Below are 26298 nucleotides of genomic sequence, written 5' to 3' on the forward strand. Positions count from 1 at the left end.
TCAGCCAGCCTCTCCCGTTAAATGTTTTGTATGGTTCAAAGGTGGGTTGCAAATTTTTCTTTTACTGTTTTGTAAACGGCTTTGAGGGTTGGTTTTTATTTGCAGTCAAGCGGTGAATAAATTGTGCAGATGCCTGATGATCATCTTCCAAAGCAACTACTCTATTCCGAACTTAAAAATGGAAAGCGTAATGCTGGTGGTCAACAAAAGAGGTTTAAAGACTGTCTCAAGGCAAATCTAAAAAAAATGTAGTATAAACACTGACAACTGGGAATAAATAAAAATAATAGAAAAGAAAGTACCCCGTCCCCCGTCCCCCCCGCCCAGTATGCAACGGCGGCAGCCTCATCCTCCCGTAAGCAGTTTCTGTAATCGAACGGATGGATATAAACTACACTTCCCATCGTGCCCTGCACGCCACCTCCACCTCGAATGGAATCCGCGAGCTTGCGCGTTGCATTCTGGGTTCAGCAGCAGCAGCAACCGGCCCCGCCCCTCCTCCCCGGCACCCGCTCGTCCTTAACCAGCATCCCGAACTCGCCCTCTCTAAGGAGGGCGGCGGCGCATGCGTCCTGGGGCCCGGGCGCGACCCGCGCGTGCGCAGTGGCGGCGGCTCTGCAGTGATAGGGGAGGGGGGAGCGGCCGCCATCTTGCCAGTCGGTGCCGGAGGGGGCGCAGCTGGAAGGACCGGCAACGGCAGCCGCCTCAGCGACGGCGCCACTAGGTGAGTCCGACCGGGTGGTGGTCGCCGCCTTCTTCTCCTTGCGGCCCATTTGACGGCTCTTTCGTCGTTAGGGTGGTTGTCATTGTGGCTCCTTCTCCTCTTCTGAAAGGGGGCCTCGCCGAGGCGGGCTGGGCTCGTCCTCCTCCTGAGGGGCTTCTTCTTCGCCCTTGAGGGCCGCTGTTCCTAAGCCTCTTCCAGCCTTCGAGGGATGTGGTCGGACACCCTTTCCCGGGAAGCTTTATGGCGTTTAATTGCGTTTTTCTATATGTTGGGGGCCTCCCAGAGTGGCTGGGGCAAACCAGTCAGATGGGCGGGGTACAAATAATTTTATTATTATTTATTCTTAATTAATTCATGTGGCCTGCTGTGGCGACAGCCGTGAAGCGGGCCGAGGCGCCGGAAGCGGCTTTCTGAGGGAGAGAATCGCCCTTCAGCAAACGGGGCGTGCGAATAACGGGCTGCCTTCTCCCTGCTCTGGCGTGAAGCTTCCCATGGCCGCTTCGGCTTTTCAGAGCAAAAACACCACCGCACGTCCTCGGTAAGGATGTGTCTCCTCCGGGTGCTCGTGGCTGTTCTGGGTGGGATCGGGACGAGCCCGTTGCTCGTGAGGAGCCTCCCATTAGGCTTGGCACTCGCGGAGCCCAGGAATTGCCCCATGCCGAGGCCACCCAGCTCAGTGTTGGCGGCACTGGCTGGCAGCGGCTCTCCGGGGTTTTTGCTGGCCCTCCCTAGAGATGCGGTCAGGGATCCTGATCTGGGACTTCCTGCTTCGCGAGGCAGGCTGTCTACCAGTTAGCTTTGGCCCAGAGGCGGGGTGAGAAGGGAGGGATTCTGTACAGAGAGACAGTGTGGTGTAGTGGTTAGTGTTGGGCCTGGGAGACCAGAGTTCAAATACCCACTCGTTGGGTGAACCTGGGCTATTTACTGCTTCTCAGCCTAATCTACTTTACAGGGCTGTCTTGGGGATTAAATGAGAAGATCCATGTGTGATGCCTTGAGGTCCTTGGAGAAAAAGGTGTGCTATAGATGCAAGAAATGATTAAATTTAAATAAATCTATCCTGCAGGGTGTGTGAGGCCCGTTGTTTTTGAACTTGGGTCAGGGGAAAGGCAGCAGGTCCGTCCTCATCACTCTCTTCATCCCTTATTTATAATGCTTCTGAAATTACTCAACTGGCATGCAGCGAATCCTCAGCGTGAGGTAGAAAGGCCTTGCGTGGTTCCCCCATGAGTAAGTCCCTTTGCCTTTTGTCCTTTACCTTTTGAGCGCATTAAGTCAGAAATTGTATTTTGAGGGCAGTGCTGGCTGTCCCAGTGTTTGAGGCTCTATGCAGCTTAATGCAGAATTGGAAAGCTACAAATGTTTGCCCCCCCCCCCCAAACTTGGGGTCCTGTTGATGTAATAGCTCAGGAGTGTTGGGCTTCAAATTTGGCTAGCATTTGTGGGATCGGGGCCAAGTTAGTGTGACTCAATATTTGAGGGGGGGTGCTGTCGGCATGATCAAGCAAAGATGGTACTACTGGTATTCTTTATGGGGCAGGAGACTTTTGGCTTCTTGGTAGCTCTAGCATATTTCTTGCTAATGTGAGATCTCTTGCCAACAAGATGGATGAATTGAGGCTGCAGGCAGCAAAGAACAGCCTTGTAAAAGATTGCTGCGTTTTATTTGTCATTGAGACATGGCTTCAACCGTCCATACCAGACACAGCTATTCAGTTGGAAGGCTGTGCGGTACATCGTCATGACCGAGGCATGGACTTCGGAAAAACCAAAGGAGGGGGGCTGTGTGTATATGTGAACAAATGCTGGTCCAATAATTCGAAGACTGTGGGCAGTCACTGTTCACCGGATTTGGAATATGTGGCTGTTAAATGTAGACCAGCCTATCTCCCTAGGGAGTTCACAGCTGTTATGTTAACTGGTGTGTACGTGCCACCAGATGCCAATGCCAACTTGGCTTTGGGATGCCTGCAGAGCCTTATCAGCAGCCAGCAAGACAAGTATCCTGAAGCTGTGCACATCATTGCGGGAGACTTCAACCATGTTGAACTTAAAACAGTGCTCCCAACGCTCTATCAGCATGTGAAATGTCCCACAAGAGGGGACAAGACACTGGATAAAGTTTATTCGAATGTAAATCACGGCTATAGGGCTTTACAGCTGCCACACTTGGGCCAGTCCGACCATATGTCTCTGTTCCTGGTACCAGCATATATCCCACTCAGGAAACGGGCTCCCACAATATTAAAATCTGTTAAAATCTGGCCTGAAGGTGCTATTCACCAGCTGCAGGACTGTTTTGAGAGAACCAATTGGGATATTTTCGATCGTTCAGACCTGGAGGAGCACACGGCGGCAGTTCTGTGCTATATCAATCACTGCACAGACACTGTCACAGTAAATAAATCCATCCGGTTTTACCCCAATCAGAAACCCTGGATGAATAGAGAGGTCCAGTGCCTGTTGCGGGAAAGGAACAGGGCTTTCAGGTCAGGCGAGGTGCAGCTTTACAGTGTGGCAAGAGCAAACTTGAAGAGGGGTATTCGACGGGCAAAATTGGATTATAGGCTGAGGATTGAGGATAATTTAAGGAGCAACAACACAAGACAGATGTGGCAGGGGATTCAGCATATTACCAACTACAAACCTAACCTTGGTGCTGTCGACGGTGACCCTTTGCTGGCGGAGGAGCTTAACCTCTTCTTTGCTCGCTTCGAGAAGGAGCCACCTGAGACGCCGGTATTACAGCCACCAGCCCATAGGGGCCCCTCATTCACGGTAGAGGAACATGAGGTGAGACAGGTATTGAGGATGGCGAATCCGAGGAAGGCGGCTGGACCTGATGGCATCACTGGAAAGGTGTTGAAGGGCTGTGCGGATCAGCTGGCGAGGGTCTTTACTAAGATCTTCAATAAGTCCTTACACCAGTCTATTGTCCCACCCTGCCTGAAGTCGTCAACTATTGTCCCTCTGCCTAAAAAATCCACAATCAGTAGTTTGAATGACTACAGACCAGTTGCACTGACTCCAATCATCATGAAGTGTTTTGAGAAACTGGTGCGCCGTCACATTATTTCCTGTCTTCCATCAACTTTTGACAACTACCAGTTTGCATACAGGGCAAATAGATCCACAGAAGACGCTATCACCACCACTCTCCATGCTGCTCTGTCCCATCTGGAGCAGCCGGGGAGTTATGTGAGGCTGCTGTTTGTGGATTTTAGCTCTGCTTTTAACACTATCCTCCCCCATAGACTGGTGTCCAAGCTAGAGGCGATTGGACTCTCCAACTCCACCTGTCTCTGGGTTTTGGATTTTTTGTCAGAACGTTCTCAGAGGGTTAGAGTAGGGTCACATATGTCCACAGCCCTTAGCCTTAACACCGGCTCACCACAGGGTTGTGTGTTGAGTCCCCTGCTCTATGCTCTCTATACGTATGACTGTACAGCCATCTATTCCAGCAACAAAATCATCAAGTTTGCTGATGACACTACGGTGGTAGGGCTCATTTCAGGAGGGGATGAGTCCGCCTATCGGGACGAGGTGGAGCGGCTCTGTGTTTGGTGTGGAGAGAACAATCTGGCTCTTAATACGGCTAAGACCAAGGAATTGGTGGTGGATTACAGGAAAAAAAAGGCGGACATTCAGCCCTTGTATATCAACGGGGAACGGGTGGAGAGGGTGGCGGAATTCAGGTTTTTGGGAGTAACTATCGATCAGGGCATGACTTGGAGCGCAAATACCACTGCTCTGGTGAAGAAGGCCCAGCAGAGAATTTATTTCCTCAGACTTTTAAAGAAGAACAATCTGAGTGAGAGACTGCTGGTGTCCTTCTACCGAGGCTCCATAGAGAGCATTCTTACATACTGTATTTGTGCTTGGTTCTCCAGTTGTACAGCTAGGGAGAGGAAGGTGCTCCAGAAGGTCATAACCACAGCCCAAAGGATTATTGGTCATCCTCTCCCATCTTTGGAAGAACTGTACGGTTCCCGTTGTCTTAGGAAAGCAAACAACATCCTGCAGGATTCATCTCACCCGGGACACAGTCTGTTTGCACTACTGCCTTCTGGCAGGAGATATAGAAACATCAAGTCAAGGACAAATAGACTGAAAAACAGTTTCTATCCAAGAGCTGTGGCCTTTTTGAATGCTGTAACTCGATAGTGTGACCTGGGAGTTTGATGGGTGTTGGTGTGGGTGTGGCTGGAATGTGGTTTGTTTGGTTGTTGTTGTTGTTTTGCTTTTGTTGTTTTTAAGGGATGGCATCCAATTTCGTTGCACTTGTGCAATGTTGCACTTGTGTAATGACAATAAAGAATCTATTCTATTCTATTCTATTCTATTCTTCTCTTTTGTTCCCTGCCCCCACAACCTAGCCCAAAATTCCTGCGGTGTGGTGTCTTGCACACCCCGCTGTAAGAAGCTTTGAAGATGTAACTTTATCATTTGAATGAGGCATGTGGCAAGTGCAAGAATAAGGGAAGGTTTTTATTTGGAAGTGTATTCAGTTTAATTGGCTAGATGCCAGGAATAACGGACTTCATCCAGATCTGGCTGCATGTTGTTGACCAAAGCAGTGAAAAGAGGCATTTCCTTGGGAAGGAAGTTGGAATTGCTGTTAGTCCTCTATCCAAAAGTTTTAAGTAATTTATGTCCAAAGGAAATACAGTGGTACCTCGGTTTAAGAACAGTCCGGTTTAAGAGTAATTCGGTTTACAAACTCTGCAAAACCAGAAATAGAACTTTACGTCGGTCTAAGAACAGAATCCAAACGGTGGAAGGGCGCCGGTGGCGGAAGGCCTCATTAGGGAAAGCGCGCCTTGGTTTAAGAAAGGCTTTGGTTTAAGAATGGACTTCGAGCACAGATTAAGTTCGTAAACCGAGGTACCACTGTACCAGTAATGTCTCTGCAAGTGTGAAGCGGGGGTTGGGGTAGAGGGTGCAGGAGGTTATTGCCGACTTGCTTGAGTTAGCATAAAATTCAGCTCCCCCACCTTCCTCCCAACATTTGTTGGTAACATGTATCTTTCTTTCGGTTGTGGAGTGTTTCTGGGTGGAGAGCGGCATATAATAGGCTATAAGGACCAAGTGATGTATGCAGTCTGTGCACATTTATTTTGGAAAGCAGTAGAAATATCACATTGCTGAGAAGATGTGATTTTTTGTAGTTTTCTAGACATGCTAATTAACTATGTGCCTGGAATACCAGTCATACCAACCATGGTTGCACATAAGTATTGTGACGGAAAAAAATAGCTGGCTGAAATACACAATAAATCCTTTTCTCTTAAGCCAATTTCCAGTGTGCAGATGGCTACCTTATTTTTCTTTCCACCAGAAAGGAAGGCAGGACTAGTAGCCGGCATAGCATTCTGCTGTGACTCTTCTTGCCTTAAAGTGCTAGTATCTCTTTAAAAGTAGGTGGAAGAATGAATTATACAGGTTTCATAGTGCTTCATATTCCACAGGACCATGATAACTGCATGGGTGGCACTATTCCTACTGCCGCTATAATAGTATAGCTGTAATCCTGACTATAATAGTAGTGTTGATATCTTGCTGCTTGAGGGTGATTGTGACTTGGCCAAAGGTCACCAGAACTCATTAAATTTTAAGGCTGCTTTATTGTTTCAGTGGTCTGGTAAACCTGGATGAAGAGACGTGGGTGACGGTGGTCTAAACCATTGGGCCTCTTGGGCTTGCCGATTGGAAGGTCAGCGGTTTGAATCCGTGTGACGGAGTGAGCTCCCGTTGCTCTGTCCCAGTTTCTGTCAACCTAGCAATTCGAAAGCATGCCAGTACAAACAGATAAATAGGTACCGCTGCGGCAGGGGAGGTAAGTGGTGTTTCCTTGCACTCTGGCTTCCACCACAGTGTCAGGTTGCACCAGAAGCGGTTTAATCATTCTGGCCACATGACCTGGAAAGCTGTCTGTGGACAAACACTGGTTCCCTCGTCCTGAAATGAGATGAGCGCCACACCCCATAGTCGCCTTTGACTGGACTTAACAATCTAGGGGACATTTACCATATTTTTCACTCCATAAGGTGCACCTAGTTTTTAGAGGGGGAAATCAAGAAAAAACAATGTGTAGCCTGTCTGCTTCTCCCAGAGCTTCTCGGGGCAAAGCAGCCAAGACAGCGAGCGGGATCCATCCCGCTGGCTGTCTTGACTTGTGTCTTGGCGGCTATCCCTGAAGCCTGGAGAGCGAGAGGGGTCCAAGCTTCAGTGAAAGCAACGCAGCAGCCCCGAGAAGCTCTGGGAGAAGCAGACAGGCTACACGTTGTTTTTTCTTGATTTCCCTGCATTCGCTCCATAGGACGCACACACATTTCCCCTTAATTTTTGGAGGGGGAAAAAGTGCATCCTATAGAGCGAAAAATATGGTACCTTTTTAAACCTGGATTGCCCCAGCCACTCTGGGCGACACCCAACAAAATATTAAAAACACAAGAAAGCTTCAAACATTAAAAACATCCCTTCAGATGTCTTCTAAAAGTCATATAGTTGTTCAGTTTATTTTTGGCTTTAATGCTCATGGACAAATCCAAAGGTTTCTGCTAAAGAACTGGCTATATATGTATATCAATTGCATAGATAGACTAGAAATGATTGATGGTAGCAGTACCACCTCACAGTCTTGCTAAAAGTTTACAAGGAGACCTTCTGGGACTTGGGGTGTTTGTGTAATTGTCCATTTCTGTTTGAATGTTCTAAAATTATATTGAGATCACTAGTAAAGATCAGCTATCCTTGCTGGAGGACAAGGTCCAAACTCTTCAAAGAGCATCCTCTTTCCTGGAATGGCTTTCACCTTCCCCTCAGGTTTTTGCTAGTTAATAGGGAACCTAATGTAAATTGTCAGCAGCTGGGCTGAGAGGGGTGCCTTTAAGGGAAAGGTAGAGGGCTAATGGCAGAACTTGCTTGCACTGCCACTTGCTTTTGGCCTTTCTTTTTGAGGACAAGCTTCTTTTTTTGCATAGTCACTGCTCTAGGCTTCCAAACAGGAGGCAGACTTGGAACAGTGTCAGTCAGAAATGCCAATGGTGGACTCCTCCATAGTTGAGTAAATGCCTTGGCTCACAGAAACACACATTTCTTTTTGTCCAGTGGTTTCTCATTTTCAGTACTGAAAAGTGTGCCTTCAGTGTTCAAAACTCCCACTGTTCTAGGCACAATTTGCGACAGGGAATTTCATTAGTGCGAGCTGTTTCTGAGCTCTGGGCACAGTACTGCACCCAAAATTTCAGATTGAAACTGCAGAGTGGAAGGAAAGGAGAAGAGACCCTCTTAATAATATTAGGAGGGTGGGCAGGGGAAGGACTAGACCATGGAAAAATGAACATAATATTTTAGCTGCAGTTCATTCATTTTCAGCTTTGTATTGTTATATAAATAGTACGCCAAGATATTCCATTGTTGCGCCCATAACCTAGGTTTAAGGTGCCATTTAACTCCCAGCTTTCATATCTCAAATACTGTGTGACTTCTCTGTTAAGAGGTTTGAGAAATGCTACTATAGTTAACTGGGTAAGGGGAACAGCATTCATTATAAGTGATGGTGACTTGAGCTAATTAATCTGTGTAGCAGATGGCTCTCAGAGATCAGAGAGCCATATACTGTCATACCTCATATTACGTTTGATTCATGATATGTTTTTTCAGGTTGTGTCCTGTGGCGACCCGGAAGTACCGGAAAGGGTTACTTCTGGGTTTCGCTGCATGCGCACAAGCGCCAAATTGCGCCATGCACATGCACAGATACGGCTTTTCATGTTGCGGACGGGCCTCCAGAATGGATCCTGTTCGCAGCCAGAGGTACCACTGTAAATCTAGGATTTTCCAACTGGGGGTGGGCGATATATTGATACATTGTTCCAAACCGGTTTGAAGTCCATATCATGATATTGGTTTCATAATTTTTGACCGGCCAAAAACCCTGAAGCCAGCCAATACCTCTATATAACTCCATCCTTCTTTCAGACATCACGATTCATCACGATGTTGAAACATTGTGATATATCACATTGTTGAAAACCAGCTATCACCCAACCCTACTTCCAACAAAGTGTTTCTTTGAGATTAGGATAAGGCTAACTCCCTTTTAAGTTGGTGGCCATTTCTTGTTACAAATTCCATAGCTTTACTTCTCACTGTATGAAGAAGCTCCTTTTGACTGTCCTTGGTGTTCTACCACTCATTTTCATTGAATGATGATTGGCTTTAGTATTATGAGAGGTGGGGGGGGGGGCGGAAACCTTTCACTCCACTCTATGCATACTTTTGTAAATCTCTATCATATTTTCTCTTTCTGATGAGCCTGTTCATATTCTGCTCATTTGAGCTCTGACTACTTAGCTTGAGCTGAGCTGTGGAACTCCTTGTGACAAAGTTAGTCAGCAACATAAATTTCTCTAATTTATTGGGGTGTAAATAATATTTGATACATGGAATAGAAAGCGTTCCACTGTGTTGAGAGGAAGTCTTCCCAATAGGGTTGAGGAAAGCAGCGGTGCTCTAAGACAGTGTTCTTCAACCTTGGGTCTCCCCTCATGTTGTTGCGCTATAGCTCCTGTCATCCCTGACCATTGGCTATGCCGGCTCAGGATGATTGGGAAGCAAGGTTGAAGAATTGCGCTCTAAGGAGCATGAAGTTATTTGAGAGAGAGAGATACTAGTCTGTACTGATGCTCTCTGCATTATTTGGAGAACGGAACAAAATATGCATGGCTGGCTGTGATCTGTAATTGCCATCAGCTCAAAATGGCTATGTGCAAGTCTGCTGTCTATAATCTCCCTTGCACAGTACTGTTAGGAAGCTAAGATAAGAGTCGTTGTTAAAATGGATGTGCTGATTTGTGTACAAGACGAATTTGTGCTACACCCTTCAAGCAACGATAAAGCCGCTTGCTTCTCTCAGAGCAGTTTGTGAAAGTGGTAATCCCAATTTGATATCAACTTGGATGCCCACAATTCTGCTTGCCAGGGCAGACTATCTTTTCCCTCCCACTCGCAGCAGCCTCTAACAGGTGTTCGCTTGTGCAGTTTGGATAAGAAAAGAAAATGGCTGTAATTTCCTTGTCCTTGAACCAATGAAGCAAGACCCTGTTGTGTTTGCAGAATCAGTAGCCAAAAAGGTAGAGACTTGGCTAGTAGCCCAAGCTGATACTTGTGGATTATTGTATAAGAAGCTAGGAACAGTGGTACCTTGGGTTACAGACGCTTCAGGTTACAAACTCCGCTAACCTAGAAATAGTACCTCGGGTTAAGAAATTTGCTTCAGGATGAGAACAGAAATCGTGCGGTGGCGGCAGCGGGAGGCCCCATTAGCTAAAGTGGTACCTCAGGTTAAGAACAGTTTCAGGATAAGAACGGACCTCCAGAACGAATTAAGTTCTTAATCCGAGGTACCACTGTACAGTAGTGTTTTATTCCACCTAGTACTCTTGGAGCATGACATTGAGGGGGGAAATGCAAATTTAGAGCCAAAGGTTATTGATTATGAAACAAGTTTTCTCTTTCATGTGACAACCCTTAAGATATTTGAAGATGGCTATTAGGCCTGGCCAGTGTATCGATGCATCTGAAAAGTTCTCACTCAACCCTCCCACCCATCCCAAAAAACTCTCAGCTGCACTGCTGGGAAACTACACAGAATGTGACTGATTGTGACTTCTGAATCTGGGCTCATAGTTTGTGTCTCTCCAAACAAACCATAAATACTAGCCAAGATTTTTGTAAGTCACGTTGAGGCTTTTTTCTTTTTAGCGATCAGATGGTATATAAATTTTATGAAACAAATAATAAATTATTGGCTTACTGTTTGTGGTTTATTTGGAAAGCAGCAAACTGTGTGCCTCTACCTTGGATGTCATGATAAACCAGATTGTGTCTTGTTTCCAGCAGTAGGCACTGGGGAGGAGCAGAGTAAGAATTTGGCTGCTCATTCACATTAAACCATTTTTTTAAAAAAACAAAAAACTTTCGTGCTATTCCATAATTTGGTACAAATGGTGGATTCTGTACCCAAGCCTACTTTACATTGTTTAAAATATAAACTTTCTTGCTACATATCATGAGCTGTTGGTTCAAGGCAGAACTGAGAACAAAGCTTCCTCTTCTAATTCCAAAGAACAGCTATGGACAGTTACTTGGAACATGACTTTGTCTTTATGTGGAACAAATCTTGGCAACCTTCCTTAATGAGTCATCCTGCTGTGTAATGTACTACAATCTAATGTTGCCAGTTCTGTGTCTTACAAGACTGTTCTGTTTTTGGAGTTGCAAATCTGTTAATTAAGGAGCCACACGATTCGTTCAGAATACTCATAGCACTATCTATGACACTTACTCCTGAGCTACTTCCTTTCTGTTATATAATTGAATGCACACAGGTTTTCTGGCCCAGTTGTTCCCAGAACTGTGGTGGTACATCCTTGAATTCTTATCTAAAAGCATCTATCCTACCCCACTTTCCTTAAGATGTCTAGAGCTCCTGGTTTCTCTGGCTGGAGGTAGGCATCTGTCAGAGTTCCTCAAAGAGCTGAGGTGCATCCTGGCAAATAAGAATAAGGCTTGTGGAGAGGCAGTTGTTGTTGCTACTAACAATATTCTCTTGCTTCTATCTCCTTGATGCTTTGCTCCTGGAAGGATGCTACCTTCCTGTTTTAAAAAGTTGAGTCAAGTGTACACATTTGTATCTGCATAGGTGAACAATCATAAAGCTCACTGCCACACTAAGTGAAAATTGTAACATATTTTTGCTCTTATGCAGCTTCTGAAAATGGTTATGGCTGGCTGGCATGCCTTCTTAGCCCTTAACAGGGCACTTTCATAGCTAACATTACATCATCCAACCTATAAAGCGTGCCACTTATCAACATAAAGAGTTGGTAAAACATGAGAATTGTGGACCCTATGAAATCAATACTTCTTATTCCTACTTGAGAGCTCTCATCAGCTCTAAGTTTCCATGGAGAGCCTGGGGAAGCCCAGAACTTTAAATCTTCAATTAGAAATTACCCAGCAGGTAGCTCTAGAAATCTCTCCTGCAGTGTTGGGACAGGCTGCATGCAGATTCATGTAACTAGGAGCCTATTGAGTGGTGAAGTAACTTGCACTGTTTGCAAGTGTGCTTTCAAGAGCTGCTTTTGCAAGGCTGATACTGAAGTTAGACCTATGCAGGTACAGACGAGCAGCTACTTAACTCTTCAGCTGCACCTTGCAAATAAGTCTAGCTTAGACTCTAAGGAACACAGTATGAAGTTTGCCTTGACCAGAGATCATAACAAAATATCTTATTGGACTACCTCATTTAAATATTGCAGTTCCGTGTGACTAATTAGGGGAATTGGACAAGCTTCCAAGCCAGTGTTTGCTTATTAGGCAAAGAGTAGTTTTGGGACTAGAAGGCCACTGATGTCAGTTGGTATTGGTATTCTGCCAAAACCTGAAAGGACTCAGAATCTTGTTCTGGCAATTAGATTTATAAATTTGAGCACTGCATATTATGGAACTATCTGTGTAGTAGGGATTGTTGGTAAATTATGTAAGCATTAAGATGACAGCATGTTCTGTTAGGATGCATAAATACTGATTGTTTGGAATAGAAGTGCAAGGTATATGCTTCCTTGATGGGAACAAGCCAGTGTCCAAGAATAATCTTGATCTGGTGAAATGGGAGTCGGTGAATTAGCCGACTTATCAAAGCTATTAAATTGTCTTAAGCCTATGCTCTGTACTGTAAGTCTCATAATCTCCTCTCTTGTATCTGTAGATATGATTTAAGCACCATGGAAAAGAAAGATTAAGATTTCAACATGATTGGAGGCCTATTCATTTATAATCATAAGGGAGAGGTTTTAATCTCTCGAGTCTACAGGGATGACATTGGGTAAGTACTTCAACAACATTTTCACCCTGCTTTCATTCTGCACCCGCATCCAAGTTCTTGTAGCTTCTGAGCTGCTGCTTTAACTGTGTATGCATGTAGAGATTGTGTGCTATGTGTTGCATCTAGTCTGTGTCTATTCTGCTACGTCTCTGGGTATATCATAGCTTGAATCATTCCCAGTCAAATGTCCATCATGATAGCGTAGTTGGGAATAGCTCTCCTTAAATGCCGTATTGATTCTAGTATGAGGAGAACTTCTTTAGGATGGTCTCTCATGGTTACAGGGCTACAGCCATTAATGTGACATTGATCATCGTCTGAACAGTTTCATAGGCTTTAATTTCTTTAGGAAAGTACTTAAAGCCTATGAAACTGCTCAGATGCTGATCAGTGTCACTTTAATCATTGTACTCCTGTGACCATCACAGACCTGTCTTGAATGCAGCACCTTGGTGTCTTGGTTCAGATTCCTGAGTGCTTCTATGTTGGGTTTAGAGCATGGTTTAATTCTAGCTCCCTAGAAGTATAGCTGGCTTCTGGATCAGGACTAGATTTTAGTATCTTTTTTGTCTCCTATCTTCCTTCAGCTTAAGAAACCGATGCATGCTTTGTAGAAGACTAGAACTTGATCCAATGAGTCAACCTTGCAAGCATTTACTATAATTCTGCGCTTCAAGATTTATTTATTTATTTATTTGGTCTATATACTACCCTTTATCCAAAGATCCCAGGGTATGTACAACATTAAGAACATACCTTACACAGTATAATATTAAAAACACAATACAGTACATAATAGTACACAGCATAATAAAATAATCATAAAAAACAACAACCCCATCCCAGCCCTCAAGCCTGCCTTGATGTTGTGCCACATACCTGAGCAGCTCCACTCTTTTCACCCATCAAGGGCTCAAAGACTTACAATTGCTGTAGAGTAGTGGCCTACTCTCTGTTCTGCTTGTCAGGGCTGCTTTGCCTTCCCTGTTACAGCCCTTGTTCCAGCAAAGGAGGAATCTGAAGCCCATGTTAAGTTCCTGATTGTTCACTTGAAGACCCACCCTTACTTGCTGCACATCTGATGGCATGTATGATGCTCGGTGTAGTGCAGCTGAGCATGGCTTCCTCTGAATGGTCTCATGGGCCAAATTGGGAAGCATGGTGGGTCAGTTTTGGCCTACGGGCCTGAGTTCCCTGCCCCTGAAGTACAAGTTTAGCATAGTTTCCCATATCTTCTTCAGACTTGGGCCTGCTATGGTGATTGGTGTCTGATCTTTTCTGTTATGCTTTAGGCAGCAGGACCTTGGATCCCTTTGGTGACTGTTGGTCTCATAACCTGGTACTGTTAAGCACTGTTCTGGCAGAAGCTGTAGCCTTTAAGTGCATAATTTTAGTCTTGAAGATGAGTTTTTCCTCTTAAGGAAAGGTAAAATCCGGTTCTTAAAATCAAGAAAAAATCATAACCGTACATTAAAACATACAAAAGAAAGAAAAAAGGTAAATACCTCTTTACTAGTTATAGATTTGTGAAGTATAGCCACACTCCAGTAGCTGGCAGATGAGACGTAATAGAAAACATTCTGCACACCAGATGAGGGAAAGTAAAAGTCAAGTTCTACAGCTACATAACTTCTCAGGGAGTTACTGTATTTTTAATGAAAAGAGTGCAACTATAACTTACAGCCAAGGCCACACTGTCAAATGAGTTTTTGATTTTGCCTGCAGTGTCTTATTCTGGATCTACTGGGCAGCTGCATGTTCAGCTACTGTATCTAGTCTCCAAAATATCACTTCTCATATCAGCTCAGTGTAATGCATAATGCATTATGCGTGAATGTGTCTTAACTTTGTTCCTAGCCTTGGAAATTTGTGCTTTAACGCTTGGAACATGGCGTCTGACACTTACGCATGGCTCTACCCCAGGAGCTCATGCTAAACTGGTTCTCATCTCTTTTTGAATAGATAATGTAAGCCTCACTATTCAGGTTTGTAAATAGCAACTTACCCATTACCTGCGGCTATTTTATCCCTGCCAGGAGTCCTTACAAAAGTTGTTAAAGCAGAAAGTTGTTGGTATATGTGGGATAAGAGGTCACCTACTTCTTGTGGACTGATAAAGCTGGATCAAATTTATTATGATGAGCCCAGCATTCACTATTACCTATTTGCCAGAAAGTTGGTGCATTTAAAAAAAAATAATTTTTTTTTTGTCTTGTCAAAGTGCCTCTTCTGCCTCCTGAATGGTACATTAAACTATTGGTTTTGGGGAGGGAGAGGGGTTTGAAACCTGTACACTATGGACACACAGAGTAAAGCTTCAAATGACACCTTTATCTGGTGCCTAGACATGATCAGGGTGACTAATGTAGACTGTGGATTGGTCACAGCTCGAATTTCTAAAGACAAAGAGGGCTAATAGTAGCATGCCTGCATGAGCTTGGAACTTCTGCACAGCTTATTACAGCTGATCTGTGCTGCCATCTTCTATCACAGGACTCTCAATCCTCTTCTCATAGGAGGGCTGTGATATGAAACTAGTTAACTATTTTGAAACATGTTTTCCTTTAACTATTTTTAAACGCACTTGGCTGCAAAGGATTGGGGCAGAGCTTTAAAAACCTGTAACACTTGTGGCCAGTCTCAAGTGGAGCTTCTGGCTTCCATTGAACAGCATGTGTCTGCCTAATATGTGAAAGTAAATTCCATGAACTTCGCATGGTTTAAACAGTGTAAAAATTAGTGAGTCAAATTAAGAGTTCTGGATTTTGTCTGAGAGCTTTGTACAGTACAGATCACAGTTAACACTTAAAAAAAACACCCTTATGCATGTATAGAGAAGTGGGGTGTAATTTGCACAGATCCCGTTGCACGATTGTGTATCGATACAAAACTAATACAGCTAATCCAGGATATGTAGTATGGGAGATAAGCCCTACCTGCTATTCTTGGGTGCATCTAGTGCAGTATGGAAGTGCTACAAGTAGAAAATAGATGGTTGAATCTTACTGTTAAGCAGTCTGCTTGTCAAAGCGGAAACTGCAAGGAAGCAGGGTTGCTGACTAAGCCCCAATTGGGCCAAATCATAGTGAGATGGGAAGGAATGTGCATGTTTGCAATAACACTTGTCCAGATAATGCTGTTATTTCCCAATAGATGCCACACTATTAATAACTCTGTCCAGGGCAGCAAAATAATGTAACAATGTTATAAACCTCATGTAATTCACTTGGCAACAGATTTGTTAGATAACTCCATCTCTTTGCTGAGATATAATTTTCATTCTTGGAACAGCAAGTCCCAAGTGACACTCCAGAAGCCACTGATGCAGAATTGGCTGCAGTTCTAAACAAAAGTGATGCCACTACTAAGTTTCTATTTGCAGATTTTAGTATTACAAGCAGGTGTGGGGAGCAGAATAGATCTGTGCTGGTGTCTTGCAGAGAACATGCAAGGATCTATTGCTGCTAGCCATGCCTTTCCTAGTTTCTACAGAAGGAAAGCTTTATTGGGCAAATTATAACTTCTGTTATCCATGAAATGTGTTTACATGCATTGAGGGCAAATTACCAGAGCCATGTGGCTTTGGACCTTGTATGCCTATATAACAGTTTGATAAAGCAATGTCCTGAATTACTATACTGCTCATGCAAGACTTCTCTGGTCAGGTTTGTAGTATGCATGGAGCATGTCTGTCTAGTGTGCAGCAGTGATCTTCTAGCTGCATGTTGGCTTGGCAAAAAATAAAAAATATTGCAGTACAGACAGTCATATTAGGCAGCTATGAAGTTTGGGTACCAATCAGTCATTGTATTTCCTCATTAGCATTGCTGCCAGATACTGAATTTTGAGAACTTGCCCCTTCAGTAGCTTTCAAGAATCTGTTCCAAAACATAACTAGCATTTAGGTATTTGTATTTCTACCAGTTTATCTCAGTTAGAGCACACTTGTTCAGATTAGGATATATTTCAGTGCATCGACTAATTCAACGAAGTATTCTTTAGGAAAGGAAATAGAAATATCAGATTGCAGCCACCACTTTTAGATGGACAAGGATGTGGCAAAGGATGTGTAGGCTAGATATAGGCTGCTCTGCCCACAACAGCACGCTGTCTTCGTTTAAATGGTAATAACAGAATCTGAGCATATTCTAACTTGAACTTACATATGTAAAGTTGCTGCCTTAAACATCAAAGGAAGTGAGACTTTACAACTTGCTACTTGAATTCTTTTAAAATTTGTGTTTCTTCATATTGCATTTGCATAGCAGAGTCAGAATGGCTTGAAAAGTGGAACCATCCCTCTGAATCTTCAGTTGATGTAGAAATTGTCAACTGGGGCTAAGGGCAAAGAAAAGTGTTTGGCAGGGACTTTCAAAACTCGAAGTATTTGTTCCAAGAGTTCTTGTTATAAATAGGATGAGGCTGCACTCATAGAAACAGAGTAATTTATTTCAGTTGGTGGTTTTGTGCCTCAAAGGACTTTCGAGAACTGGCAGGCTGATGCTTCCCATCTCCTAAAGCAGCCGAATTGCCCTCCAAAGTTGTAAGATGGACTTGAAAGCTAGCTAATAATGCAAACTCTAAAACATTCTGAGTTGTCACATTTACTCTTCAATATATTTAGGGCATGAATGTTGGCATTCAAGTTTCTGCAGCTGAGGACTAGAAATAGTTAAAGCCAAAGCAAAGCAGGCTATTAAAAGTGTGGCCAAAGGCTAATTCAAGCTTTGGCTTCCTTGTCCACTGTTTTATCAGTGGCATCAAGTGCCATGATCTGTAGCTTTCTCTTGACCTTGGGTTCTCCATGAACAGTGTTAAACCTGTATGTTTTGCTGCCCCTGTAAGAGCTTCAGCTGCTGCCGCCTAGGGAATTTAAGTACCACTTTGAAACTTTGGAGTGGGAGGGGGTTGCTGTCTGTCGTCTCTTCTTTCTTTTCTTTCTTTTTGTTCAGATTCATTGTGCTTTGTGTGTATGTGTGTGTTCTAACCTTTCTCTTGTTGCTGTCACTCCTCCTTTTTCTTCGCTGGCGCCATTTCTGTTCATCCCATCTCATTGGCTGCTGTAGCAATAGGTAAGAGATGTATGGCAGGATGTAATGGGCACTGCAGTATGGGGGAACGGATTTGATATACCAAATTTAATAGTATGGCCAAAGTCACTGTAGTATTACATCAAAAGCATATGTTAACATTAATGCAAATAGTCCGGCCCATTTCAAAGCAACTCATCACTCTCCCAGTTTAAGAGGTTGAAACCTACAGACTCTTAAGTCGCTTGTATAACACATTGTCTGACCTCAAGGAAACTGGTGTATTGAGAAGCTATGTACACCTGAGTCTCCTCCCATTATTCTTAGAGCTAGTATTACTTGGGCAGATTCATCACGTAGTAACGTTGATGCAAAAGAAGCTTGGAAAGTGCACTCTCTTAAGAGTGAAACAGACACATATAACATCTGTCTGCAGCACTAAAGGCAGTTTGGAGCTCTGAGTAGAGCAGGCAGCTGAGCACCAAAGTTTCAACAAATCAGGTGTTCTGTCTTTCTGGCTTCACCTCTCTTGGTTTTTCCTTCAGTATTCTTCCCTGTCAAAAGGCAGATCTGGGAGGCTTTGGAGAAGATAAACTTGTACATTTTATAGTGCTCTATCCTTGCCTTGCCTTGCTTTATTTATTACACCCTGCCCTTTCTCCAGTGTGCTTAACATAGCTTGGAAGGTCTCTCCTCCCATTTTATCCTTGCAGTCCTGTGAGGTAGGCTAAGCCAAGCAGGAGTGACTGTCCCCAGGTCTCCCGGTAAGCTTGGTTGCTGAGCAGGAATTTGGGCCTGGGTCTCCCTGGTCTTAGTTGGCAATCTAGCCATGATGCCACACAGACTTGATTTGAGTTTGGTGGAGCATGTATATTGCAACAGACTCTCACTCACTACTGCAACCAAATATTCAGTATGCATTGGCAGATGCATGGATGATGAGGAATGATGTGCTTTGGTACCTGAAAGCATTAAATGGTAAATAAAAGGTACTGCTTTGAAGTTTCTTACCATAGCAGAAAGGGACCCAGTAAGTTCCCTGGGAAGTTCCCTGTTGTTAACATTCCCATAGATGCTTGCAGAGCCTCCTGATTGACAATCTCCCCAGGGTGGAGATTCCTTGCCCTCCTGGGCAGCTTGTTCCACTGCTGAACTTACACCGGCAAGCAGTTGCTTCATGTGCATAACATACTGTTGTTCTGTCCATAGTGTTTTTAGTGCCCATAGAGCAGTGCTTTTCAACTTGTGATACTTCACCATATGCCTGACTGTTCAAGTGTCATTAGTTGAAAAGCTCTGATTAAGAGCTAAATTTTACATCTATTTAATAATAAACTTGGTATAGACTATACAGTGGTGCCTCGCAAGACGAAATTAATTCGTTCCGCAAGTCTCTTCGTCTTGCGGTTTTTTCGTCTTGCGATGCACGGTTTCCCATAGGAATGCATTGAAAATCAATTAATGCGTTCCTAGGGAAACCGCCTTCAGACCAGGTCCGGGGACAGTCTGTCCCCGGACCTCTTCTGAAGGCTGGGGGGGGGGGGGACAAGGGCTTTTCTTCCCACCCCCAGCATTTTAAAAAACCCCGGGACAGCGGAGGACTTCTCCGCTCTCCGAGGCGATTTAAAAGCCCCTGGGAAGGCAGGCAGGGGGGACAAAGACTTTCGCCCCCCGCCCGCCTTCAGAAGGTGTTCCCGCCCCCGCCCCGCTTCGGAACAGCTTTCCGAAGTGGGGCGGCTGGGGCAGGTGTCCCCGCCCCCCCTCCCCACTTCGGAACAGCTTTCCGAAGTGGGGCGGCTGGGGCAGATGTCCCCGCCCCCCCTCCCCGCTTCGGAACAGCTTTCCGAAGTGGGGCGGCTGGGGCAGATGTCCCCGCCCCCCCTCCCCGCTTCGGAACAGCTTTCCGAAGTGGGGCGGCTGGGGCAGATGTCCCCGCCCCCCCTCCCCGCTTCGGAACAGCTTTCCGAAGTGGGGCGGCTGGGGCAGATGTCCCCGCCCCCCCTCCCCGCTTCGGAACAGCTTTCCGAAGTGGGGCGGCTGGGGCAGATGTCCCCGCCCCCCCTCCCCGCTTCGGAACAGCTTTCCGAAGTGGGGCGGCTGGGGCAGATGTCCCCGCCCCCCCTCCCCGCTTCGGAACAGCTTTCCGAAGTGGGGCGGCTGGGGCAGGTGTCCCCGCCCCCCCTCCCCGCTTCGGAACAGCTTTCCGAAGTGGGGCGGCTGGGGCAGATGTCCCCGCCCCCCCTCCCCGCTTCGGAACAGCTTTCCGAAGTGGGGCGGCTGGGGCAGATGTCCCCGCCCCCCCTCCCCGCTTCGGAACAGCTTTCCGAAGTGGGGCGGCTGGGGCAGGTGTCCCCGCCCCCCCTCCCCGCTTCGGAACAGCTTTCCGAAGTGGGGCGGCTGGGGCAGGTGTCCCCGCCCCCCCTCCCCGCTTCGGAACAGCTTTCCGAAGTGGGGCGGCTGGGGCAGATGTCCCCGCCCCCCCTCCCCGCTTCGGAACAGCTTTCCGAAGTGGGGCGGCTGGGGCAGATGTCCCCGCCCTCCCTCCCCGCTTCGGAACAGCTTTCCGAAGTGGGGCGGCTGGGGCAGGTGTCCCCAGCCGCCCCCCTTCGGAACAGCGTTTTAAAATGCTGGGCGTCGGGAGCGAAGCGCTGCCGACCCCCAGCATTTTAAAACCTTCCCGGGACACGGGGAGATTTTAAAATGCAGGGGGTCGGCAGCGCTTCGCTCCCGACCCCCAGCATTTTAAAACCTCCCCGGGACACGGGGAGATTTTAAAATGCAGGGGGTCGGCAGCGCTTCGCTCCCGACCCCCAGCATTTTAAAACCTCCCCGGGACACGGGGAGATTTTAAAATGCAGGGGGTCGGCAGCGCTTCGCTCCCGACCCCCAGCATTTTAAAACCTTCCCAGGACACGGGGAGATTTTAAAATGCAGGGGGTCGGCAGCGCTTCGCTCCCGACCCCCAGCATTTTAAAACCTTCCCGGGACACGGGGAGATTTTAAAATGCAGGGGGTCGGCAGCGCTTCGCTCCCGACCCCCAGCATTTTAAAACCTTCCCGGGACACGGGGAGATTTTAAAATGCAGGGGGTCGGCAGCGCTTCGCTCCCGACCCCCAGCATTTTAAAACCTCCCCGGGACACGGGGAGATTTTAAAATGCTGGGGGTCGGCAGCGCTTCGCTCCCGACCCCCAGCATTTTAAAACCTTCCCGGGACACGGGGAGATTTTAAAATGCAGGGGGTCGGCAGCGCTTCGCTCCCGACCCCCAGCATTTTAAAACCTTCCCGGGACACGGGGAGATTTTAAAATGCAGGGGGTCGGCAGCGCTTCGCTCCCGACCCCCAGCATTTTAAAACCTTCCCGGGACACGGGGAGATTTTAAAATGCAGGGGGTCGGCAGCGCTTCGCTCCCGACCCCCAGCATTTTAAAACCTCCCCGGGACACGGGGAGATTTTAAAATGCTGGGGGTCGGCAGCGCTTCGCTCCCGACCCCCAGCATTTTAAAACCTCCCCGGGACAGAGACTTCTCTGCTGTCCCTTGGAGATTTTAAAATGCTGGGGGTCGGCAGCGAACGCTTCGCTCCCGCCCGCCAGCATTTTAAGATCGCCCCCGGCAGGCGGGGGGAAGGCAGGCGGGGGGGAGCAAAGACTTTTGCCCCCCGCCGGCCTTCAGAAGAGGTCCTCTTCTGAAGGCCGGCTGTGGGCGAAAGTCTTTGCTCCCGACCGCCAGCATTTCCCTATGGGCTTTCGTCTTGCGATGCAAGCCCATAGGGAAATTCGTCTTGCGAAGCGCCTCCAAAACAGAAAACCCTTTCGTCTTGCGGGTTTTCCGTCTTGCGAGGCATTCGTCTTGCGGGGTACCACTGTACATTTAAACCAGATTAAATCCTTAAGAAGCATGCCTTCTGAAGTTGGAGGAATAGGTCAGCATGCCTGTGTCTGTCAACAACACTTTGGTTTCTTCAGCAGAGATATAGGTAAACAACTTGGTGGGATAGTATGTATCCTGTCTGCCTGGTGCTTTTGGTCTCTCACTCTTGTCTTCCTGCCACATTCCAATTCTCCAGGCGGAATGCAGTGGATGCCTTCCGGGTCAATGTCATCCATGCACGGCAGCAAGTGCGCTCACCTGTTACCAACATTGCCCGCACCAGTTTCTTCCATGTCAAGCGTTCCAACATCTGGCTGGCTGCTGTCACCAAGCAAAATGTCAATGCTGCCATGGTCTTTGAGTTCCTCTACAAGATGTGTGATGTGATGACTGCCTATTTTGGAAAGATCAGTGAAGAGAACATAAAGAACAACTTCGTGCTCATCTATGAGCTACTGGATGGTGAGGATGAGCCGTTCTGACTCAATGCTGGGGGGGCTTGTTTAGCAGTAGATGCCCAGAACTTGCATTGTAAACTTGGGGTTCTTCCATCAAGTGAATCCTAGATTTGGAAACAAGATTTCAACTCGTAATGTGCTTTGTTTGTAGAGTTTGTAGAATTAAGTTGCAGACTGAAGACTTTATTTAATGCAGGGTGTGTGTAGTACAAATACCACTTGTTTGGGAGGTAGAACTCTGCTGAACAGCCTTAGCTTACACTAACTCCATAATGGTCACTAGTGTACTTATAGAAATTCTGCTTTAATGAAAGTCTCATGACTTGACTAGTCCCTAACTTGCACCAAGGAGACAATTGGCTGTATCTGAATTTGCTGCTCTAACTGCAACCTTCCAGTTGGCACCCCTAATTCTGTTTCTGCTGCATTATTTGACCATTCTGATGCAGGGACTCTGCAGAACTACCTGCCCTCAGATTAGATACATCGTGGAATGTTTCACATACAGAAAGATGTGATTAGGTTTGCGAGGGCAGGTAATTCTTCATATTACATGCTTTAAAAAGTGAACCATGTGATCAGAAAGCAAACCTTTTCAGGGGAAAAGTGAAGTGTGCTTGCGATTCTAATTCAGGAAAAAATATACACCCTCATTTAACAGTCTGGTAAGCCTTGGTTTAAAGAATCCTTCTTAACAGCTGCTACTGAGAGATGTTTCAGTTCAGCTCTATTCCCACAGGCTAACTACTACTCAAAAGGTTCAGTACTTTCATTTGCAAGGTGGCAGATGTCCACTTTAGTTCTTAATGCTGGCCTTTCTGTGATCCAAAGAATGTAATTAAGCTTCCTTAGTTCCCAGATTCTGTAGTCATGGTTTAATTACTGCTGTATCAATGTGACAAAGATAGTGGAATTCCAGGAATGGCACCAGTGTGCTGGAATTTATGAGTCTGGTTCCTAAAGCTTCATTCAAGCCTGTCTGGGAGAGAGAGTGGGAAGGCTATATAGATCGTCAGCTTGCTGGAGTCTAGCAGGAAGCAGGTCCTCAAGCGCAGTGTCACTTCCTATTTGTGTTGCAGATCTGGATCCTGAGAGGCAGCTCAGAGGGAGGGGCTGGGGGGGCAGCTAATGGCAGTTTTCTTTTTCCCAAGCCTGGCTGGTCGGCCTGCCCTGCGACACCTGCTACTCTGCTGTTATTTTTTTAGGTTTTGATTTTTATGGTATGCTCATGCGAAAATCAAAACCTAAAGAAAACGCTGCAAAGATAGATTATTCTGCTGCTGTTGGATAATCCTGCTTCAGAGCAGGTTCCCTTGGATGTCTGGATTCCATCCTGTTAAGTGGACTGTCTGTCTTACCTTTACTGCTGCAGACTATAGGGCAGCTCCGTGGGATCAATGTCGAACATGATTGCAGTTGGTGTGGGGAATTGGGTGGTTGCTTGTCAGCATGAGCAAAGGCTGCAATTGATGCTCCAAACTTTCTGGTGGTTGCCTTTTCTCTGATAACTCTTTACCCCCTTCTGTAGAAATCCTGGATTTTGGTTACCCTCAGAATTCCGAGACGGGGGCCCTGAAAACCTTCATAACTCAGCAAGGAATCAAGAGCCAGGTAAAAAAATGGGAAAGTGGGTAAGAAGAGTTGGGATATGGGGTGTGCACTTTTCTGTACATAATTAGTTAGAGTGACCACAGACTCTCAATGACTGTGACAGAAAATGGCTATTTTAAAAACATACTATGCCCTTTTAAAATGTGGTTCTTTTTTTGGGGGGGGGGTGTTATTTGGTTGCTGTTTTTATTTTGATTATATATATTGTGGTTTTATATGTTCTTGTTTTGTGAATGCCCTGAGACCTCCGGGTATAGGGCAGTATATAAATTCAACAACAAATAAATAAATAAATAAAACACGGAGCTCCTCCTATTGGGAGATGGATGGTTTTCTGGAGTCCCTCTTTTCTCATTGGGAAACAAGGTGTATGAATCCCTGAAGTGCTCTTACTGTCTTGGCTTATATCCTCGGACTATTTTAAAAGAACAGCGTAATTAAAAGACCCTATTCAGCTTTGCCAGTTCTAGAATAACCTGCCTGCATCCAGTTCTCTAACATGGTCCGGGTAGGTGCTGGTATAGAATATTGAAGTTGGACGCCTGTGTGTTTACTCAGAAAGCTTTCAGTCAAATATTTCAGGTGTTGGCTTCTGCATTGTAATGACTCTGTGTCGTTAGCAATTGTATCAAAATAAGCTGAGATGCTGACTAAAGACTAACACTGTTGTAATAAACCAATGTGAGAAAGCGACGGATCTCCTGCCCTTGGTCTCTTAGTATAGGTGGAAAGATAAGAATGAGATATGGCTTCAAGTTACAAGAAAGGAGTTTCCAACTAAACATCAGGAAAAACTCTGACATTAAGAGCTGTTTGACAGTTGGGAGGTGGTGGACTCTCCTTCCTTGGTTTCTCAGCAGAGGTTGGATGGCCATCTGTCATGGATGCTTTAGTTGAGTTTCCTGCATTGCAGGGGGTTGGACTAGATGACCCTTGGGAGTATCTTCCAACTTTACAATTCTGTGATTCTATTTTTGGAATGGAGGGCAAGAGAAGGATGTTGGAAACGCTCTGAAGCAGAAGACTGGAGCAGAACTATAGCACTGTAATTCAAATGATGCTTCAGAAATTAGTTCTAGGTGGCATATGGAAGGAGTCATGAAAAGTGGCATGTTTTATGCTGTAAGTAATCTGGGACAGATTAAGTATAGATAAACAGGGCTTGTAAATTGGCCAAAAGATTTGACCTGCACTAATACTAGTGGTGCCTGTACAGCTTCCATGCAATGAGTCCTGGACAGTAATTTGGCATGTTGTAACAGGTAACAGGAATGTGGTTGATGTGTAGATAAAAGGCTGCCCTAGAACCAGGGGGATTAGTGAAGAGTTGTCACTGTGGACCGCTGATATGGATGAACAGTCTGGTGCTGGGAAAGAGCAGTAGAGACCAGATTCATATTGCTGCTCAGCAGGTACCTTTGGGATAATCAGTGGCCAGTTTTGGATGTAGTGTTAAGCCAGCGATGGGGAAACTCAGGCCTGGGGGCCAAACCCTGCTGGCCTCAGTCTGTTTCTAGGGACCCTGCCCCCCACAAACCCCCTTCTCAGGCACACCCCTCACCTGCCTTACTTTGCACCCGCCTTCAATTTTTTTTACCTGGCTAGAATGTGCCCTTGAACTCTCTCGTAATGCCTCTTGCTAGCCTTCCTAGAGAATAAAGAGAGGTGTATGAGTCTCTCTAGAAACTAGCCTGCTGTTCAAAGGTAAATTTGACATTTGCTGTTCCGCCTCGTTTGCCCACCACTGGCATGTTACCCACCTCCTGGATACCAGATGTTATCAAAGACATGGGTGGCCAACATGCCAGCCAGTTTTGAGAGGTGGAGTGTGTTCTGGTATTGATATAGGCATGGAGTTGGGTCAGGATGTAGGTACTTGCCATGTCCACCCCCATCGTTTAGCCCGGACACTGAGGTGCAGCACCGAGGGCTTTCTGGCAGTTCCCTCACTGTGAGAAGTGAAGTTAGAGGGAACCAGGCAGAGGGCCTTCTCGGTAGTGGCACCCGCCCTGTGGAACACCCTCCCATCAGATGTCAAGGCAATAAGCAACTATGTTACTTTTTAGAAGACATCTGAAGGCAGCCTTGTTTAGGGAAGTTTTTAATGTTTGAAGTTTTATTCTGTTTTTAATACTCTGATGGAAGCTGCCCAGAGTGGCTGGGGATACACAATCAGATAGGCGGGGTATAAATAATATATTATTATTATTATTATTATTATTATTATTATTATTATTATTATTATTATTTATTAAGAAGCTAGCCTGTGGTCTGAATTGATCCATTGCCATGTGTCAAGTCACATGTGAATGGACAAATGGTCTCTCTCTATATATACAGGTTGTAAATTTAAGAGGAAATCATTCTCTATTTCTGATGCTTCTCTCAAGGGGCAGCTTAGTACAGCATTTTCTGTCTCCAGCTCACCTGAGTTGCAGAGGCATCCAGGCAATCTGGCCTTGAGTCTTGCCCTGCAATGCTGCCTGTTAGATTATTTCTTCCCCATTGCTGGCATTCTCAGCTTAGTCTAGTCCAGCCTTTCTCAACCTGGTGCCCTCCACATGTTTCGGTCTGCAGCTCCTACCAGCTCTGCTCAAACCAAGTTGAGAAGGCAGGTCTGCTAGAAGACTCCTCCCTTGGCCAGGCTTATTAACTGACTAGATGAGCAGCTTTGTAGAACCTGAGATTGTCCTGAGCATAACACTCTTC

At 45.8% G+C, this 26298-nt stretch overlaps 1 protein-coding gene across 3 annotated transcripts in view; it reads left to right on the forward strand.

Annotated features, from left to right (window-relative positions):
* The first annotated feature begins 569 nt into the window (after nucleotides 1–569).
* AP2M1 (adaptor related protein complex 2 subunit mu 1) overlaps nucleotides 570–26298 on the forward strand; it is a 32854-nt gene continuing 7125 nt past the window's right edge. The window contains exons 1-4 of one of the 3 annotated variants that reach the window (XM_028731756.2): nucleotides 570–724; nucleotides 12501–12617; nucleotides 21717–21982; nucleotides 23507–23589. In XM_028731756.2, the coding sequence (XP_028587589.1) occupies nucleotides 12544–12617; nucleotides 21717–21982; nucleotides 23507–23589 (423 nt within the window). In that variant the 5' untranslated portion in view covers nucleotides 570–724; nucleotides 12501–12543. Of the gene's footprint in view, nucleotides 725–1237; nucleotides 1263–6539; nucleotides 6561–12500; nucleotides 12618–21716; nucleotides 21983–23506; nucleotides 23590–26298 lie in introns of those variants that run through there. The other 2 variants (XM_077929657.1, XM_077929656.1) reach the window with 2 other exon arrangements.

This window comes from Podarcis muralis, chromosome 6, assembly GCF_964188315.1.
Source record: "Podarcis muralis chromosome 6, rPodMur119.hap1.1, whole genome shotgun sequence".
Taxonomy (NCBI): Eukaryota; Metazoa; Chordata; class Lepidosauria; order Squamata; family Lacertidae; genus Podarcis; species Podarcis muralis.